At 48.9% G+C, this 21,248-nt stretch overlaps 1 protein-coding gene across 1 annotated transcript in view; it reads left to right on the top strand.

Moving 5' to 3' along the window:
- Window positions 1-21,248, top strand: part of LOC8029396 (proto-oncogene tyrosine-protein kinase receptor Ret) — a 59,073-nt gene that overhangs the window by 27,664 nt on the left and 10,161 nt on the right. Inside the window, exons 9-14 of the mRNA XM_042292598.1 lie at window positions 2,951-3,169; window positions 5,438-5,647; window positions 13,877-14,166; window positions 15,596-15,743; window positions 16,976-17,083; window positions 18,407-18,660. Of these exons, the coding sequence (XP_042148532.1) occupies window positions 2,951-3,169; window positions 5,438-5,647; window positions 13,877-14,166; window positions 15,596-15,743; window positions 16,976-17,083; window positions 18,407-18,660 (1,229 nt within the window). The remainder of the gene's footprint in view (window positions 1-2,950; window positions 3,170-5,437; window positions 5,648-13,876; window positions 14,167-15,595; window positions 15,744-16,975; window positions 17,084-18,406; window positions 18,661-21,248) is intronic.

Here is a 21,248-nt window from a genome sequence, read left to right on the forward strand (position 1 = left end):
ACGACAAAAACCGTGCTGATTTGGACTGAGCGTCTGCTTTAAATGAAACTCACACGCTTAAAAATGTATTTTTCAAGAACCTTTGAAAATGTAGAAAGCAACGCAATTGGTCTGTAGTTATCGATACACGTGGAGCTTCCAGATTTGTGTAGTCGCACAACCAAAGCAGTTTTCCAGGCTGAAAGAAATTCACTTGTTATTAAGGACATGCTAAAAACGTGATGGAGTACAGGAGCCAAGATATCAGAGCACCCTTTAACAATAAAGGCCAGCATTCTCTCTTCCCCAAAGGACGCTTTGGGGGCAAGTTCTTTTATGGCCGAGTCCATGTCATCAATTTTGAATACAAGAATTGACATCAAAAGGGGATTTTCAGAACACAGGATTGCGTTGTTGGACTGGGGACATTAAGGTTTCCTATTGATGAGAAGTGTTTTGCAAAGAGATTGCACACACTGAATGAGTCAGAAACCTGACCTGTCTGAGTCTTCAGAGTTATAGCATCAGCTCTACTGGATGACTAAAACGTCGTTCGATCAAGTCAGTGTCTCCCAGGTCGTACCCAACTCAACGGTAATCACGGCACATGGTAGTGTGTTAATTCTTCAAGATGTATAGTTTCTTCCATTTCGACGAAGTGAATAGAAAAGTATCTGTAAAAAGTAACTTCACTGAGTTACAAGTTACTGGAAAATGTACCTAAGATACAGATACAGATACCGAGGAATGAAAGTGCCTAAGTCTGTACCTTAGGTAGACAAAAGTACTTCGATACCGATTTTCAGTTACTTGTACCTAGGTACTTTACAACCCTGCAAACTACCTATATTGATTTAAATATGCGCAGAATGCAAGGTGCCCGCACTTTTAAGGCGGAACATGCGAAGCCTGATATATTATGTAGGACCGGCATCCTATCGCCAGCCCAAGAACTGTTCAATGGTCATATCACTCGATGGAGCAACCCTTAGCATGCAAACAGAGGTCGATCGCTGAAGGTTTAGATCGCGGCTGGACCACAGGTGCTGCAGCAATTTAGCTGGACGGACAATTTCACTCACATGAAGGTGCATGGGTACAGCCACCTTCAATTTAAGAAACACGGAGCTTGGTCACTCTCGAGCATCTTACACTCGCGGACAACTTTCTGTGATGTTTCAGAACTGAACAGTGCGCGCGTGAACAGCTTTATGGATGCTCAAGGAGTCAAAATACGCAAACGCAGGTGTGCTCATAGCTTTGGCTTTATATCCGCAGAAAAATGAACACAAGTGGTGTGTCCCTCCACAGTTACCGCTTTACTGCAGCAATGACCCATAAGAAGATCGAAGAATAAACCACGAAGCCAGAAACAAGACCATAATAAACCAAGTCACGCTTTTTTAAGCGCTCAGTGACACTAAACTGAATAAATTACCAGTGCTTGGATGGCTCGGAAGTATATTTCGTGTTTATATTGAATGAGCCACCCAATAAGTTACGAATTTGGCAGTACTTATATGCACAGTGGTGCCATCAGATGGTGAAAAGAAAGGTCCGAGGACACCTAAGCACAGCTCATGAGTTGTGAATGCGGAAGCATTCCGGCCGCCTTCGACGTATTGGTTCCGCCTCGCGTTGTCGAAGGGCCTCGTCTTTTTGCCGCCTGAGGCGCTTTGAATCGCAACTTGCTTGAGCGTCACGCTTTCGAAAGGCGCTGTTCTGTCTCCTGGCGCGTTGCGCCGCTGCTCGTTCCGCCCGCCGTGTATTCGAAGATTTGACAATGATGGTAGATTTCGCTGCCTGCCTTCTTGCTCGTTGTGCTGCGTTCGTAATCGTAATCGTGATCGTTTTTGGCTCAGGAGAGCCACAGTACCGCGGAAAGGAGACAGCCCGTACCATGGAGGCCCGCGGTGCCATGTCTAGTGATGATGTTTATGAGAGGATCATGATATGTACAAGGGAAGGACGACGACGCATAGATGATAGAGAGGCGCCGACGATGCTGAAATGGAGCCCGCGGGCGAGGGTGCGGGCCGATGTTGAGGGCGATCAGGGCCCAGTGCCCTTCAGTGGGCTGCTCGCAGGGCCGGTTCTACGTCCAGCTGGCAGAAGCGTCTTGGCAAGCTCTCAAGGGCGGTGTTCGTAGGCTTCACCGTGCGCTGGGGTTGGGAAAGCCCCGGCGGCCCGGTGGTGATGAAGACGACATTCCTGATGAGGACGACCTGCTCTTCTGAACCGCCGCGCGAGTCTTGAAGGTTCGGTGGCGGATCAGGCAAGCAGGCCAACGAGCCGAGGCGACCCTCGGCGGGCCATTCGATGCACGTTCTCAATGGCAAAGCCCTGGCGGTTGACGACGCGGCCGCTCGCTTCAGTGAAGGCAGCGACTCCAGGGGGCGGGCCACTGTGGGCAGACCCCCGATGCCACACCCGACGCATTCATGTCCAAGGCCCAAAAGTAGTGCCGCGGCCACCCGATACAACCGCAGACAACTAAGGGAGCGTTTTTCCGCTCCATTAGTTTGTCTGTGGTGTACTTGCGTGGACGGGCAGGTTTCGCTAGTGCTGAGGTTGCGGCCTTCGATGATGCAGTTGATGCACTTCAAAAGCTGATAACGCCGGTTCGCTCCATGGGACAGTTAATGCTTTCGCATTAAAAGTTTGTTTTGTTCTGTTTTCATTTTGAGTGACCCAGCAACGGCTTAACACCTCCTTAGTGGTCCACTAGTTCGCCCGACAGGCATAATTGCTGCGTTGTTCCCGGTCCGGCCAGAGTTTCAGCCTTCAACGAGTGACCTCCTCTGCTCGGGCTATTTCAATGAGCGCCATGTGATGGAACAGTCGTACGGCTGCCGCTAGAATAACACTGCATTTAGACAAGATGCCGCTCGCGCGGTCCGTATACGTTTAGGAAGCACTGCACCTGAATAGAGCATCAACGATCTGACATTCGACTCTACGTCATTTTCAGAGGGCCGCTTGTGCGTCCAGCAGCTGAGCAAGAGCCAGTGTCTGTCCTCTTGCGGTCCTGGGGCCCCCGATGGCCGCTGCCGTTGGCGGGAGGGACCCGAGGGGCGCTACCTGTCGTCTGGCTACAGCACTTGCACAGGAGACCGGGCCACATGCCCAGACGGCACGTGCGACGAACTCGAGACACTGCGGCCGGAGCTCTGCCCACAGGACTGCACACGTGAGGATCCCCCTGCGATCACTACGCAGTGTATACTGGTGGACACCAGGGGCCCCATGTTGCACGGTTTGGGCTCCCACGGCAACTACCGGGAAGGAAGTGACGTCAACAACGCAGCAAATGTAGATTGGATGTTGATTGATGAGAGATCAGTCAACATTCAATCTGCATTTGCTGCGTTGTTGACGTCACTTCCTTCTCCGTAGTCGCCGTGGGAGTCCAAAACGTGCAACATAGGGCCCCAGGAGAGAGGAGGACACGAGAGCGCACCGGGACCTTAACACACCGAGCTCTGGCTGCGATGATTAGTGGGTAAACGCTAAGCTTGCTGCCTTGTCTCCATTCAGTGTTCGAACGCGTTCTCACGCGAACATGTAACTCTGGACGCCATCGTTCGGCATTCGAACGGGGTGGAACAGTGAGCGGAGTCAAAAGCAGCTTTGCATCTAGCCACTAATCCTTCCAACTAGAGTGCCTACATTTGCGCTTCGCTTGGGGTGATGACATCGCGCCATTTTTTTTCCGAACGCCTATTTTTCTTGTTTTGCTCTGGAGCTCGTGAAAGAGCGTCTTCCTGCACGCGCTCTTGGCGTTGACTGTACTACGGTGGCATTTTGTTTTCTGCAATATCCTCGTATTTTTCCTGTGAGCGCGTGCTCTTGGCATCGGGTACTACAAAGGATGTCATCCTTCTAAACACTTAAAGCCCCTTGATAAAAGCGTTTTTTACAAGTACCGCCAACCATTGTTGTGGAAGCGCGCGAGACACGTGCCATGAGCGGGTGCTCCGCCGCCATTCGCTTCCAAGGACCGCTCATTTCAGTGCTGTGCCGCCATTTCCTTCCAAGGGCCGCTCGAGACATGGGCCTCGTGCAGTCGCGCATTTGACGCTACTTGCAAGACAAACGCTAACACATCGAGGGGCTTTATAAACACTAAGCATCGCGTCCCGCCTGGTGCCCCAAGAGTGCAAGCAGGTGCAGCTTGCGCGTCCACATAACTTTGGTGAGCTTGAAATTGCTCGGGCTTGTCCGTACCAGCAAAGTCATGGCGGCGGTCAGTGACCTTGCTTGCAATAGTCTATAAGGAGTATTCACTAGGCGCCATATTTGTGGGTGCTGTCTACAGCGCACGCTCAGAACGAGCCCACATTAATAGGCTGCTAAGACCGACGACACGGCACGAGCCCTCCCAAGCACGGCCGTCTGCTTTCTGTGAACTAAAGTTATGGCGGCGTCACGCGTGCACCGAACGCTTAGTGAGATCGGTGTATTCCAAAGCAGAGCTCTACGCTCTGACGTCCCCGCACGCTCTCGGCTCATCCTCTCCCTCAGTTTCTGCCCGTATAGGAGAGCGCGTTTCCAGCTTTGATTGGCACCTAAGCCAACACCACCTAGAATAAGCAAAGCCTCCGGATCGCCTCCTCTCTCTTCATGAAACGTCATCAGAGACGGATCGCGCTAACTCGGCTATTGGACCCAAGTCCGACCTTCGACGCGCTGATTGAACACGAGCCCCGGCCGAACACTGACGCAGCAGTCGTGCCTAATCTCAGGCCTCGATCGATCTGAGTGCGATGACGGTAAGGAGGCCTTCTGCTTATCCAGGTAATGTTGCCTAAGCACGCGCTTCCGCACCTTTGATTGCATAGACACAAAAAGTTGTCCTCGAGTAAAGCATAATAGTGATAACTCGGAACGCGAATATTTAGCAAAAAGGAGGACTTTACGCAAATACATAATCACTAATTTATAACTACAGTTTATTCAATATTTCGCTTCATTGACATTGTGGTTTTAAATATCTTAGTTACTTTTAGTTTTACTTTTGTGTGGACTTATTGTTATTAGTTTCATTTTTTTTACGATTGGGTTGATAGCGACTGCTGTTTTTCTTGTATGATTTACAACTCTTGCCAAGTGCGACACCACGCTCGCATTGTTTTGCACCATTTTTGTTTACATACGTAGTAAACTAGCATCGTTCTTGAACTGACCAAGGAAGTTACTCGTTTTCTAGCCGTCGTTCTGACACCCTCTAACGACGATGTGAAGCACTCAGCAGCTGTTCCTGCTGTTGAGTGCTTCGATGTGGTATAACATAGTCCCTGACTCGAAATTTTCTACTCGAAATCTCGAAGTCAACAGGAGTTTCAAACTTGTAGCTTGGCATAAATGCTGAAGTAAGTACATTGGATCCACGATGCACTCAACGCAAGGTTTTGTATATTGAGTTTTGTACATTCGTAGCCTGTCTTGACATTTGTAGAGCACGTGGTGGGCGAGGCACTGCTTCGTCAGCCTGGCCGGGGCATCAAGGCTGCGCAGGGCATCTGCTCGTGCGCCTCGGCCGACAGCTGCACCTGCACCAAACTGGTGTCGAGGCCGGAGTCGAGAGACAGCGTCGTCGGCGGGCACGAAGAGCCCAAGAATCCGGGGACGCTCCACTCGGCGGGCCCGGACACCGCCGAGGCCGCAGGTACCATACGTAAAGCTTCTCAAACCGTTCGTGAAAGAAAGCCAAGGACACCATATTTCTGTCCAGCTCAACGTTACTGTCCAGACGTTTGCTTTGTAGAAAGCATAAACGCACGAGAATTTAAGAAAGGAGAAATCGAGAAGGAAAAAAGTGAAAGCCGCTTACAACTCCCTGTAACGCCGAATTAGAGCGCAGCTCTTGAGGAGGAAGGAAGGGCACTGGGGGGGGGGGGGGGTTAAACTAACCAGGGGGGTCACGTGACCTTGGGAGGTCACGTGACCCCAATGCCGATGATGTCATCACTGACGTCACTGATGACGTCATCAGTGACGATGACGATGCGGGTACCGATGACGTCATTAGTGACGTCACTGATGACTTCACCAGTGATGATGACGATGACGATGCGAATGTCGGTGACGTCATCAGTGACGTCGCTGATGACGTCATCAGTGATGATGACGATGACGATGCGGATGCCGGTGACGACATCAGTGACGTCACTGATGACGTCATCACTGATGACGCCATCAGTGATGATGACGATGTGGATGTCGGTAACGTCATCAGTGATGGTGACGATGCGGATGCCGGTGACGTCATCAGTGATGATGACGATGACGATGTGGATGCCGATGACGTCATCAGTGATGATGACGATGACGATGTGGATGCCGGTGACGTCATCAGTGATGATGACGATGACTATGTGGATGCCGGTGACGTCATCAGTGATGATGACGATGACGATGTGGATGCCGGTGACGACATCAGTGACGACACTGATGACGTCATCAGTGATGATGACGATGCGGATGCCGGTGACGTCATCAGTGATGACGATGACGATGTGGATGCCGGTGACGTCATCAGTGATGATGACGATGTGGATGCCGGTGACGTCATCAGTGATGATGACGTCATCAGTGATGATGACGATGACGATGCCGGTGACGTCATCAGTGACGATGACGTCATCGGGAGGTCACGCGACATCGGCGGGGGTCACGTGACCTCGAGGAGGGGGTCACGTGACCTCGAGGAGGGGGTCACGTGACCTCAGGGGAGTCACGTGACCTGGGGGGTCACGTGACCTCGGGGGGGGTCACGTGACCTGGGGGGGGTCACGTGACCTCGGGGGGGTCACGTGCCATCCACGAGGTCACGTGACCCCGGTGGGGCGCTCGCGCGGTGCATTATGGGACATTTCCCATGATGCACCGCGCGGTTACGCCGACGGCGACGGCGACGGCGACGCCGCTCCAGCCGGAAACGCGCCCCTAAGAGCTGCGCTCTAAAAGGGAAAGGAAGAAGGATAGGGGGTATCTACCGGACACCATATTTCAGTGGGCTCTTTATAACGCATGGTCAAAACGAGCACCTAATCATAGGCTGCTAAAACCACCAAACTTAATGCTGTATATGGTATCCTGAAAAAAAAAATGAAGCTTGTAGTCATTACGAGCTCAACAGTCGCACAAACAACATCTATGGCCGCCACTGAATACTGCGTCCTACTGAAGAGCAGAATATACTAGGCTCGTTTGATATACCTGCACCCTCTGCACCGGTGCAGAAAAGTGTAGAGCGGTGTAACTCCGGTTGTATCTCAATACATATTCCGGAAGTACACCGCCCGACTTTTTTCTGCACAGGTTCATCGGACGAGCCTATAGGCGCTTTGCAGCAGCTGTGCATGGACGCCGCCATAACTGACCTTCAGTTTTTGTTTCCTCTTATTTCGTTTATTTCACTTCATCATTACCATAGCAGGCCAGGTTATTGCCATATTAGACTCAACTGTGTCCTTTTCTAAAGCATCGGCCTTTGTAGAGGATCGTTAACTACTGTTTCAGTTGCTCGGCATCTCGGTAAGACAAGAGAAGGTCAGCAATGGCGGCTGTAATTTGGCGCGTGTGTAAAGCGTGTATTGATTTAGAACGAAGGACGGAATAGACCGATCTTACTGAGCGGCTCACGCATGCGCCATAACGTTAAAACAGCGCAGAGAGCACGGAGGAAGAGAAAGGACAGGTTGAACGAAAAAGAGCTGACTCCCGACTGATTTATTTTGAAAGATGCGAAAAAGAAAGCGTCAGAAATTAACCCCGCGTAAAAGCAAAGGAGGAGAGAAAAACGAAAAACAAGACAATAAAGGCTGGTGACGTAACTAGAACTATGGCAGTTGGGAAACTGCCATAGCAGCCTGCTTTCAAAAAGTGGCTCCGATCCGTACTCGAGCACCGAACTAATGGCGATCGCAACGCCGCCATTTCTCCCGCAGCGGCCACTCCGGGAACTGCACGACTGCAGGTATTGGTTCAGGTCGAGTCGCGCAAGGGCCGGTGGGACCATCTCGGATGGCTAGCTCGCAGGGTCATCTCGCAGTAGCTATATAATGCTATTTTCATGTTTTCACTCGTCTCTAATGGGTGGCGCTGTTATCGTATTTAGTTTGGTCTCGGTGGATGCCAGCGGTCCAGGTTTCAAGGGCGACTTTCCCAAATGAGTGTTTTAGTAACGTTGTAGGCTGGGTATGTTTGATTTGAGCGAGAAAAGAAAAGGAACTGGCTGTTGAGATCGGTCTATTCGCCACATGGTAAATGAATTGATTATTTTCTCTGATTTAGTTAAAAGTGTACAGATGCGTGTGACCGCTGCGTTTCTGTGTGGATATTTCAAGTTTAGATTGTATGAGTCAGAGTGTATAAAATAAATACTACAATATGTTTTATCCCGTCGTATTTTGGGAGCATACGTCAGCAGATGGTATAGGGCGTTTGTATTGACGTGATTATGACTGGCTGTATAACACTAGAGCGCACCACACTAGAGCGCACGACACTAGAGCGCATGACACAAGAGCGCCGACAGTAGAGCGCCGCGACGTTAGAGCGCGCGCCACTAGAGCGCCGCGACGTTAGAGCGCGCGCCACTAGAGCGCCGCGACGTTAGAGCGCACGAGACTAGAGCGCCGCGACGTTAGAGCGCGCGACTCGAGAGCGCGGCGACGTTAGCGCGCGCGACTCAAGAGCGCTGCGACGTTAGCGCGCGCGACTCTAGTGCGTAGCGACATTAGGGAGTTTTAGTAGACCGTGTTTCCACCTCCGCTACGAAGAAACCGCCACTGCGCCTGCATGCCGATGGCTTTCGCTGTAGAGTTCGGGGTGGCGGAGGGCCTTAGCGGAGGGGAGCGCCCGTCACGATAGCGCACAGCCAGTCCAGCGCGAGTGGCCCCACCGGACCGACCACTTGTTCTGGCATCGAGTGTTTTATGTAAAATTGGCAGGGATTTATGCCGCGGAATTCAGCAATGACACTGCAAAATGAGTCGACGAAATTTTTGCGTGTGACAAACCAAGAAGTGTTACAAAAGCTGAGAGAAGAAAAAAAAAGCATATCTGTAGCGTGCATTTTCGCAGAAAAAAACCATGCAGCTGACCTAGCTTCATTAGTTCTTTGAGTTTGTATATCACAGATTTGCAGGGGAGGTTTTCCTGTATCCGTCAAAAGACGAAAGATCTGCATCCGATAAAATTGCGCTGAGCTTTCCTTCGACGAGTGTTTTACTGATACATTTTTAGCGGTGAGCTTTCTTCTTTAGGGACATGGACGTCAGAATACCATTTAAACTTATGCAAGGGACGTCTAAATAGCCACCAAATAGATCGGAGCCGAAATGTCTGTCAAGAATCGACCAAATATAGCAAAAAGTAAACTATTTATAGACAATTGCAAGCATGGCGCCACAAGTGGTGCCCCATGCGTGCAAGCGCGTGCAACGCGCGGGTGAACGTAGCTTTGGCAAGCTCGTAATCGCACGGGCGTGCCTGCTCGAGCAGAGACTTGGCGGCGGCCAGTCGCCCAGCTTGCAATCGTCTATAGTATATCCGAGAGGCGCACCGCAGCACTCTGAAGAAATCTTAGTGTCGCTGCTCCCCTCAACTGCAAACTTTGCCGGTACCTATATGCCCCAGCCCACTCCCCTGCCCCCTTTTCTCTCCGATCTCAGTAAACAATTGGTTAGAAATTTTTGAGTCATACCCGTTTTATTTTTATTATTTATTAAAGGCACATTCAATCAATCAAAAATCACCAATGCTTCAATCCGATGAGTCGCACAATTTTGTTTTGTCTGTGGAGCCGCGGGTACATCACACATTTTGCGGTGTTCGCTCAACTGGGGTGCGCCCTCGCGTCGCGCGCTCACTGGTTGTGCGCTCTCGTGTCGCGCGCTCAACTGGTCGTGCGCTCTCGTGTCGCGCGCTCAACTGGTCATGCGCTCTCGTGACGTGCGCTCTAATGTCAAGCGCGCTACTGTCGCAGCGCCCTCGTGTCGCGCGCTCTAAAGGCGCCCTCCCATTATGGCTAGACTTTTGTTGTTATAAGCTGTCTGGCGCGTGACGGAGGCAAGCAATCCAAGGATTCATCTGACACCATTTCTTATGTAGTGCACAGAGGCTCATGGGTTTTATTATAGTGTACTAGAATACTTGGGTAGTGTTGGGACCGAAGGGGCTCGCCTGAAGCGCGTGGTATTGATCGCGACAGGTGTCGCGTCCGGCGCCTTATCCGGAATGTGTGCGCATGCGCGGCTGCACGCGCGAAAACATGAATCTTTGGTGCCGCTTTGGTGGAGTGCACGTAGGATTTCTGATACAGCTACGACCTGCCAGCGGTCGTACCGCGGCATCAATTACGCTGCGGCACGATCGTTAGCAACATGATGCTTCAATGTATTGGACGGTACAAGCTACATTACCCTTCCTTCACATAAAAACAATTGCGACTTTAAAGAAGCGGTTTCGGTTTGTCGGATGGTGAGCATTTTAAATTAAATGCCCATTTCCTTGGTCGTAAATGCCGAACATTAGATATTTGAAAGGGATATCTAAAACTCGGAAGCGTTTTTTTTTTTTTTTTTTTCCCATCTTATTTTATAACGGAACGAAACGGCACATACTAAAGTTCGAGATTGCTTTAGTATGTTTTTAATACCCCAGGTTAACTTCTCTGTCTTCTTTTCTGCCCGTCTTCTTTTTCTTGACCTTAATCAGCTCGCTTCACTTGTCACTCATTCTTGTGTCCATTTATGCGACGAACCACTTAAGCGACGGTCGCAAAGGGGTGAGAATCTTATATTTTTTCATGGCTGCCACGACCATCCGAGAATCACCCGACGTTCACTTGTAAGAAATGGCTTATAAGCCGTGACAATTTTTATCACGCCTTTTAACATTTAACTTAAGTCCGAAAACTGAGACAATGTGGGTTGAACAAGTAATGCTTTATAAGATTCAAAGAAAACAAGAAACTATTTCACATCATTTTGAGCAGAAACATGAGCACACGTAGATCAGGCAAGGAAAAAGTTGTAATAGTTTACAGCACGGCATTGAAATAATGGCTGCAATGTGCAGCGCATACATGGTTACAATATGCAGCGCATTATCCTCTCGAAGGTAAACCATCTGAAACCTACACGCTCACAACAATACATTTAACCGACAGCTGCTTTCTGACAACCAGGTAAGTCTCGCCTGAGCTGGGTATTCGAAGGGGAACACTGATGGTTCCACAGGGGGCGTATCTGGTTCTCGCAGACATTCAGGGTTTTTTTGTTTTATTCTTGACAGAACTTAACATATTTTACAAATAGAAAAACGATGTGGCAGATATGTGGATGCCGTCTTTCGTTATATCTGTAGGGCTAGGTGGACAATGAATGGGCGAATAACCGTTGCAATGTTTAATAATGAACCAAGATCTGTTAGTTAACTTGTTTATTAACGGCTTAATTGGCCATGGTGCAATTGCAGTTTTAAAAGGAGTCATTATTAAAGGCAAATACAATTTCGACAATTCGCGAAAAGGCAACGACGTTCGCGAAGTTAATCGTAAACGTTTGCCTTTCTTCGCTTGATTCAGAAACCGCGTTATGAAAATAATACGTAGAATAGTAACTTAGTCGTCTTGATGTGTGGCGCCGGCGAGTCCACCGAAGAAACGCTGTCGAGTTAGTGACGAGGGGACAGAAACAACCTGCGTCATTCTACGCGTCAATATCAGCACAACCTCATTCGCGCTTTCAGCGCGCAGTTTTTTTAATTAAGTGAAGAAAGGCAAAAGTCTAGCGATGAATATCTCAGGACAGAACGAGCGGGTTGGTAGAGATAATTAAGCTTGAGGAAGAAACGAAAATGGACGGACAAACACAACAAAAACGAACGCCTTGTTACTTTCGCTCAAAGCTCGTTGTTTGTTCGCGAACTTTTTAAATTAAGTTGGCATTTAATGATGGCTCCCTTTAAAGCTGTAATTGCAACATGGCCCATCAAACATTTCACTAAACCTTTGCCTACCGCAAAAATTAAAAAAAAAAAAAAAGATTTGAAAATACCGATTTTTTTACGTGCCCTATACTCTGTTTCACCTTGTGTTGTACCGCAGGAAAGGCTACAAGCGCGAGCTCCTTGCTCTAGGGCACATCTCGGCGGCACGAGCTCCCGTGCACCAAGGGCAGCTGCCAACGCTATGAGCTCGCGCTCCTAGCTTTCGCTACATGCACCGCTCAAAGAGAAAAAAGAAAAAAAAAGGCGGGCTGCGCGAGCCGGATAACTCGACTACAGCGCCGCCACGAACTGTCAATACACGCGTCCTCACGAGCTCCCGTTGCCGAGCCGCTCCGGTCCCAACACTACCCAAGTATTCTAGTACACTGTAGTTTTATAGCGCTGACAACAAAATACAAAATGGCGGATCGACGTCACGTGCATTCACTGGAGGCCAGAGCTATGTGCGCGACTGCTGAGAGCGAGCTTTCGGCGAGCTTCAGCAGTTTTTTTGCAACATGCATCCCGCACAATCAAGATCGCCGATCTTAGCAGGCTATTAATGGGAGCTCTTTCTGAGCATGCGCTCTAAACATCGCCCTCAAATATGGCGTCCAGTGCATACCCCCAATAGCCATCTGCTGATTATACTTGATGCATTGCCGCGAGTTGGCTCATGTCCACACTTACATTGGGTGCGTACCAGTTTTTCATCCCTTTCTGCTTCGCCAAACGGAATATTTTTAATATGACACTTCTGAGTTATGGAACTAAAGTAAGGTAAATTGAAGTATAGGGATTTTTTGAGCAACGATAATTGTGTTTTTAAAAACAGCCATGGTTAATAAACTACGCATCACGAAATGCTTAAACTACATGAGAATGTGACGCTAACGGTTGGGAAAGAACGGAAAAGGTTGAGTACATGACGTTGCCTGGATCAAAAGATAATTGCGAAAAAACAAAATTTCTCCATAAGCGGACTTCCACCTAAGCCTAATATCGTCGAAACAGAACTCGGCATTGCGGACGCTTGTGTGATTGATATCTGTGGAAAACACTTGTCAGCAAGAAAGTGGACATTGATTTCTTTCTCGCCGACAAATGTTTTCACTGAAATAGGCTACTGGCACCCACAGTGTCATTTCTTGTTTTGGCGATATTAGGCTTAGGTTGACGTCGGCTCATTGAGAAATTTTATTTTTCCCAATTATCTTTTAATCTAGGTAACGTCATGTTCTTAAACTATTGCGTTGTCTCCCAACCGGTAGCGTCACATTCTCACGGAGTTTGAGCATTCTGTGATGCAAAGTTTATTTACCCTGGCTTAAAAACACGGTTATCGTCCCTCAGAAACTCCCTATTGTCTCCCTGACGCTTTATGAATAATCACTGTCACACAATTATTCCTGCTGCCAAAGGACGAAAATGAAAAGAAAAAAATACAATTAGCAGTGTCTGTAGTGTACATGGTAAGTAAAGTTTGAAATTGAGACAGGTTATGTTATAAAAGGCACGTTCACCGCGAACTATTGCGTTTCCAGACACAAATATATTATCGGTTCAACGATTGTGAAAAACCTGGCTGGTTTCAGCGCATCTGTTACCTCTTATGAAAATGTTTAAAACGTGGACGCACAAGGCGCCACCGAGCCGTACAGCAGTGGTGTTTGACCAAGGTTGTTCAAAACCCCGTGTCGGCGCAGAACGGTGTATTCGTTTTTCAGGGAAGGAACGAGCCAGTCTTTTTACTTATAAGAGCAAAGCTTCGCGGCGGTTTCACGAGGTAGCTATAATGCGTGCGTTTTCACGCTAAAAAAAACAAAAAAAAAAACACTTGGTGTGGTTCGAGCGACCAGTGTCACTGAGCTCTCTCTCGGACGCGATGTGCCCGCAGAGGCGTCGTCGAGCGCTGTGTCGTCTCCATCCTGCGGGGTGGTCTGCCTGGCGTCGCTCTGTCTGTGCGGGCTGGCCCTGTTCGGCGCCACACTGGCGGGACTCCTGTTCGCCCGGAGAAGACGCGCCGCCGCCAAGCACAAGTACCTGGGCTCGAGGGCCTCGCTGTCCGTTCCGTCGGACTACGTGGACGGCCGGAGACACCCGCAACACCCCCAGCAGGAATCCGCCGACGCCGGCACGCAGGCGTCGGCGCCGCTGGTCTCGGCGTCTCCGCTAGCCAAGCTCGTGGTGAGATTGCATTCGAAGATCTCACGCGGCCTATGCGGATAACACCGACACGAGAGTACGCGGCCCTAACGTCAGGCGTTGCCGCTTCTATTGGCAGGGCACATGAGAATCTAGTTCCCATGCGCGCGAATTCACGCGCATCTGGTTCCTGCAGGTGCGCAGTGCCAACATTTTATGTGGGAACTGCGCGTTTGCCCACACCTCGTTTGGGCTAGGGTGCCTTCATACGTGCTTTGCGGGGTGATGACATTCGGCAATTTTGTTCCAAACGCTCATTCGTCTTTTTTTTTTAAGCACTTGGAAGAGCGTTTTTTTTTTTTTTTTTAACGCGCTCTTGGCGTGAAATCTGCTGGGACGACATTTCTTTTGTATTTTCCGTGTGCGCGCGTGCTGTTGGCATTAGATGCTAACAAAAGATGTCATCACCCTAATCAGAAACATGCATCGAGGCACCCTATTCTTGGTTTCAGCTTAGGTCCGTGCGTGGCCGTTGTTATGAGCCGAAGGTCCAATCAAACAGCGCAAAAAGCGCAACGTCATAGCGTTCTTCGCACTTGATAGGACGAGCCGGTGGAGGAGCACGCCCTGAAAGACGGCGAACACCGCTGGTCCTATCACCTGCGGAGAGCACGCCATGACGGTGTGCCTTTTTCGCCGCTAGATTGGCCCTTCGGCTCATAACGTTGGCCACGCTCGAACCTAAGGTGAAACAAAGTATAGTGTGGGCTTGTTTGGAAAGAGCGCGTTGGTCTATAGTCGATAACAGAGCGAAAACGGCGGGGCGTGTCTCCAGCACGTACTTAACGCCTTCCGTCGTGCTTGGGCTACGCGCGCCCGCTCGGGGTGCACGAGGCGCCGAAGCACTGTCGAATGTAAGAAGCTAGCGCTAGAGGCGGGACAACTTAAGCTTTTCCGTGCCATTCTCACATTGTCAGCGATCATTGAAGAAAAGGCATGCGTTTTCTCTCTTAACGTCATCACAGTGAATCCACGCCATTTAAGTCAGGTCGATGTTCTTTCTTGTCTCGGACTTCATTGACAAATATTTCTTATTGATTCAAGCGTTTTAGCAATCTGCAACGATAGAAGGCTCCCCAGCAGAATATTTACAGAAGACCTTAAAACACTCACTGAAACTCACGAGGCAGTTGTGTATGAGAAGACCAACATTCCCGGATAAATCAGGGGTGCCTCAGATATATATATATATATATATATATATATATATATATATATATATATATATATATATATATATATATACATACATATAGGTAATAAAGCAGCTTAGGAGTGCAGCATATAAACAAGCGGCGCGACTTCTTTCCCAAGAAGCTGACGAGTCGGATGATATTAGCTCATTAACGTGACACGGAGAAGCCTGCCTTCCGTGATGCGGAGCTATCCGTGGCCCTCGGCCTCCGCCCAGGTGGATTCCCAGTGGGAGTTCCCGCGCGAGAACCTCTTCCTGGAGCAAAGCCTGGGCGAAGGCGAGTTCGGCAAGGTGGTTCGCGCACGGGCCAGAGACATCGCGGGAGTCCGGGGATACAGTACCGTCGCCGTCAAGATGCTCAAGGGTGAGAAACACTTCCCCGGAATTTTTAAACTCAAGATTTAGATATGTTCTCTCCATCACAAAACAACAATTCCACGAGCAAGCTCAGCGCGACTCGCTCGCACACATCACGCGGACTGGAATCGTAATTGACTGCGTTGCAACCACTGCGACCGCGTCCAGCGAAAAAAAAAATAGAGAGCTTAGATTGAAGAAAGGGCCCACCTCGAACCATGGGGAGCGCTTGCAATTTAATGGCGGACGCCGCCGGCGGAGAATGTTCCGAACTGCGCATGCGCTGCGTTTTCGCTTGGCGAGGACGAAAGCAGGCGGAAAGGCGGAGACGTTCGCAGACGACCTACGCGTTCGTTGGACACTCTCAGTAATAATCTCTTTACAAAAAAAAAAGATAAAAAAATGGCGCCATCCATATATGGGTATCCCTGGAACACTTCCGAACAGCGTATATTTTACGTGTTATTCTTTTGCCGTGTGCTTGAAATAAGTTTGGGAATGTTACAGGCGACCACTTCTGGTAGAGAGTGCGTAGATTTAGTATGGAAAATACCGTAAGACCTTCAGTCTAGTATTGTACAGAAAGAATGCGTTACAAGGCCACCCAGTATAGGTGGCACCAGTGTGAAAGTGTTACAAGCTCTTGCAGCGCAGTCGATAGCATTCAAACGTAACCTTGTGAACCGGCCTTTGCGGGAAGAAAGCGGCTGATGATGAAACAAAAGTGGCATCCTCCTTTAGGCTTATTCCCGAGTAAAAATGGTTGTTGGTTATTCAGCCGGCTTAAAGAGGACGTGTAAATTTCCTGTAACGTATAAGACACGTCAAAACAGACTACAGCGTCTTCTCATTGGTACCCGTCCCGCGACTCGCGTAAGTTAAGGTGTGCAACTTCATCAATTTCAGGTAGTTTCGAAGTGAGGTTACAAGTATACTTCCATCTACTTACATCATCAAATTTAAAAGAAAAACGTTTCATGTGGAGATAAGTTTATGCGAAAATACCAGGTTGTCGGGATTTAATTAATTTATTTAAACGCCTTCAAAATTCACCTTAAACGTTCGAGGAAGCCTGAGTGATAAAAGGCAGCTGGTTTTTAAAGTGTTTTTTTTTTCCCCCGCTAGAATGACACTGAACCGTTTTGCTGTACCGTAGCTTAAAGTGGAAGCAGAAATAATTCGGGTCATCGGTAACAAGTTCGACGTTTCTAATAACGTCCTCGTCTGTCTCCTATGAAGGCAACAGCACACCAGCCGAAGAACAAGACCTGTTGTCCGAGTTCTGCATGCTCAAGGAAGTGAACCATCCCAACGTCATCCGGCTACTGGGTGGCTGCACGAGCAAAGGTGGGTCCCCTGTTACACCGCACAGTGCTCGGAGCGCGTAGCATTCCTTTCCACCCGTACGAATAGCATTTGAAAGGCACTCGTACGAAGCGAAGCACGGCAACAATCCTATTTGGTGAGCAACTGAGGCAAAGTAGGAGACGAAAGCGTGCGAAGAGTCCGTCGGAGCGCCGAGCTCAGTTTGAAAGGATAGTGAGTAGACGGGAAAGCTAGTTGACTTTAGCGAGTTTTAGTAGACCGTATTTCCCCCTCCGCTAAGCCCCTCCGCTTCCCGAAAGTCTACAGTCAAGGCCATCGGCACGCAGGCGCAGTAGCGGTTTCTTTCTTCGTAGCGGAGGGTTAGCAAAGGGGGAAACACGGTCTACTAAAACTCCCTTTTGTCTCCGCTCTCTGTTCGGACAAGTTCAAACGCAGATCGCCAGCGTCCGGCGTCCAAACTCAAAAAAAAAGAAAAAAAAAAAAAAAAAAAAAAGCGCGCGATTGAATGATATGTTGTGCCCGTCCGTGTCAACTTAGCGCTGAGCTGAGTATAGCTGATTATCACTTTCGACGCAAATGTGCTCGTGCCGCCGTTGCAGGCTGCCTTCGGGTTCAGTTTAGAGTGGCGTGGCATCTCAGTGAAGCTGGAAAATCATTCGTGGTCCCTATGATGAGGAGCTGCCGGGAAACGTGAACCTTGAAAGAACGGTTCGCTTTTGTGAAGTCTGGATTCTATAGAGCGAAGGAAACGACGAATTTTACCGCTCGACGTTCGCCTGGCGCGCGTGGCTTTGGGACTGTGGCTGCTGCGCCGCGCTCAGAGAAAATCTGTCGCCGGGCGAAGATCGTTGATTGTTCGCCGCACGTTCGTTCCATTTTAGCGCACTGCTTATAAATCATACAAAAGACACGTTGTTCGCCACAGACATGATGACAGAATTACCTGGGGACACGGCTTAATCATGTTTGAAGAATGTTCGTTTCATACATGTATATTCTTCAACACGTGTGCAGTTATTTTCGGTATGACCAAGGTGAATTACAGTCATACAAGAAAAACCTGCCTCAGGCAATGTCTGACTGCCTTTTGTATAATGTTTCGAGCCGCGTCACGCGGCTATTACATCGTACAATATACAGTCTGCAGACATGTTTGAATCATGTACGAAGCAAACTTGCTTGAAACATGCTTGGGGTGGAGATTAATATGTCATCATGTCTTGAGAAAACCGCCTGCGCGATGTACCAGTATGTTTGCGTCTTTAGCAGCGTGACCTACGCGACGGACTATAGTGGCGTTGCTGGGCGAGTTGGCTCCTGACTATGACGATCTGCTCGTTGCAGGGGGTCCACTGTACGTGATCGTGGAGTACGCCGAACTGGGCTCTCTGCTGAGCGTGCTGCGAAGGAGCCGGCAGCTCGCCGCCGACAGGGCAACGGTGGTGTGCAACCCGACCTACATGTCCCAGGGGGCCTCGACCGCCGAGGGGGCCTCGGACGAAGGGGCCTCGGACGGGGCCGGACTCCTCAGCCACGGGGACCTGCTCTGCTACGCCTGGCAGATCGCCAAGGGCATGGCCTACTTGGCCGACGTCAAGGTGCGTCCGGCGACACGGCTCGCTGCGTCCCGCGCATCTGTCGGCAAAGAGGGCTGCTGCCCGTTAGAACGTGGAGCCGCCGGTACACCACTTAGCGGGATCGTTCGCGTCTGTTTTGGAATGCGCCAAGAATCCTGTTGCTTGGGAATTGTGTGTGAGTGGCGAGAGCGATCGCCACGGAAATTATAGATATTTATATATATATATATTACGAACAACTACGTGCTTTGGAGAATAAGTTAACTTAGAACCGTGTTGTGGAAGAGAAAGTGGAATGATGGATGACGAGGCGGAAAGCACGACTCAATGCCGAGGGATTGAGTCGGATATTCGGGGCTTCTGGTGGGTGCTATTCCCAGCGTTCGCCTGTGTGGAACTTGATTTACGTTTATTTCAAACTGACGAACAAGCGCCTGCTGGGTTATACGTTTGTAGATATTAGAATAGTTTATTGGTGCACCTTGGTTCTCCAGTGTTCCAATGAGAGTGCTCCTATCACTCGTTGATGCGAGGTGTACTCAGTGTGTATTGTTATTAGGCACCTTGACTTATTGAAGATCAGTATCACTGATAATATCAGTGATTTTCGTACCACTGCGAAACAAAATGTTTAGACTTATTAGGCTTATCTGAGTAGATTGAGGTGCTTTGTGAAAAACAACCAAGCCTGGTGAAGTGCGATTTTCCATCGAAGGGCCATGCCCTGATATTTCAATTTATTTGGTGCAACGAGTTCAAAACTTCAAGTAGTCAGAGAGTGCTCCTTTTGTCACCTGCCTCGTTGTAGCATTTCGTTTGTGACGCCATGTTAGTTGCAGTTTGTTGTTTTATTAATAATAAAAATAATATTGAAAATATAACGAATGAACGTACTAAAATGACGAAGGAGCCGGTAGTATATCATGAGAAAAAAAAACGTGTAATACATTAGTCGTGTGCTTTCTTAAGCCGGGGTCTCACTTCTTAAGGGCCGCCCACACTAGCGAGAAAACGCGCCCGGCGCGCCGATAAATCGGTTAAGCGAGAAGATAAAGGGCGTGTCTCTGCACGCGCTCCTGGCGCTGACTGTGCTTCGGCGACATTTTGTTACTTGCCGCGATCGGCGTGCCACGCGCGTTTTCTCGCTAGTGTGGGTGGCCCTTTATACATCCTACAAAAGACAGTCTGCGTACAGATTCGAACGCGAGTCACCGCGAGATCAGTGCTTCGAGTGCCGCATGGCAATGAGCTCAAGGAGGAAACTTGCACGCGGCATTCGAAGCACGGATATTACGGTGACTCTTCTTTGCAGACCGTTTTTGATATTATATATGAGCAGTGTGACGTCGGCTTTAGTTCTCCAAATGTTGCATGCTTTACATGATAAATTATAAAATGAATTTTTATTATTGTTCATTGCCGATACGCCCGTTAAGGTTGTTGTTGTTGTAAAAATATTTATTGAAGAAAAAGGAGAGGAGGGGAGGAGGGATGAGGCTACAAAGAATTAGAGGAGTTGAGTGGGTGCTTCTAGTCTGGGGCTCCAGTTGCTTTGAGTGCTGTCATGGCTCTCTTGACAAGCGTCTTCTGCCTGCTCGAGTCCTCGCTTCGCAGCTCGGCTGTCCATTTCTCTTCCCTTGGGTCCTTGATGGGGAGTAACCCGGGAATCTTCTTGCAGGCCCATGCCAGGTGGTATGCGTCTGCTTTTACCTATAGCCGCAAAAGGTGCACTCTGTGGGGGGATGTATCGCTGGGTACTACAAGTTGAGCTTGTCGGGCGTTGTTAACATGTTGGTCTGTAGTCTTCGTATAGCACAAACTCCTCTTCCTTGCTGAGTGCCTTGCAAGGTGGAGGATACCGTCTGCTTGATAGTCTGAGGGAGGACAAATACTTGTTCTACGGCATGTCCACCGTTGGCTCGGGTAGGGAGGGTGACGAGTCTTGGTCAGGAAGAATTCCTCGGGTGCGGTGATATGCCTTCAAAAGGTCCTTCAAGACGCGAGAACGTCACTCAGAAGTTTCCCTGGGTTGTCTAATGGCAATGCGAATCAAATTATGTTTTTTTTACATTTAACAATCGTTCTTCTTTTTTACCATTAAGAAAGCAGGTTTTTGATGTTACTGCTCAAATATTTAATAAAAAAAAATTCGGAACGCAAAAGTTTGTAAAATATTGTCCGTTTTGCTAGCTTCTGAGCTCAGGTGAGATTGAGAGCAGCAGTTATCAGTCAGAAAAAAATCTTACCATTATTTTGCACAAAAAAAAAAACACAAAAAACGCCAAAAATAACGCAGTTACGCTTACGTCCTCAACAAAAACAACGTTATGCAACCCTAAAAACAGCAGAACCTTAGGGTCATAAAATACGGCCTACTATGACTTTGCCTTTTTTTTTCTCCCTTTGGCTAAATAATTATATGACTTACTCTTAAGAGAGGAGAAAGGCTACGTGAGATTGCTTTGGCGCCCACACCAATTTCTAAAATAAGCAATAAAATCCACATCCCACGCGTTCAATAAATTGTATTGGTCACAGTCAGCAGAAAGACGAATGCCACCCAGAAACAACACGTTACAAGAGCTGCTCAAACACCGATGTTCCCGAGG

This window comes from Ixodes scapularis, unplaced genomic scaffold, assembly GCF_016920785.2.
Source record: "Ixodes scapularis isolate PalLabHiFi unplaced genomic scaffold, ASM1692078v2 PGA_scaffold3__209_contigs__length_174095766, whole genome shotgun sequence".
Classification (NCBI taxonomy): domain Eukaryota; kingdom Metazoa; phylum Arthropoda; class Arachnida; order Ixodida; family Ixodidae; genus Ixodes; species Ixodes scapularis.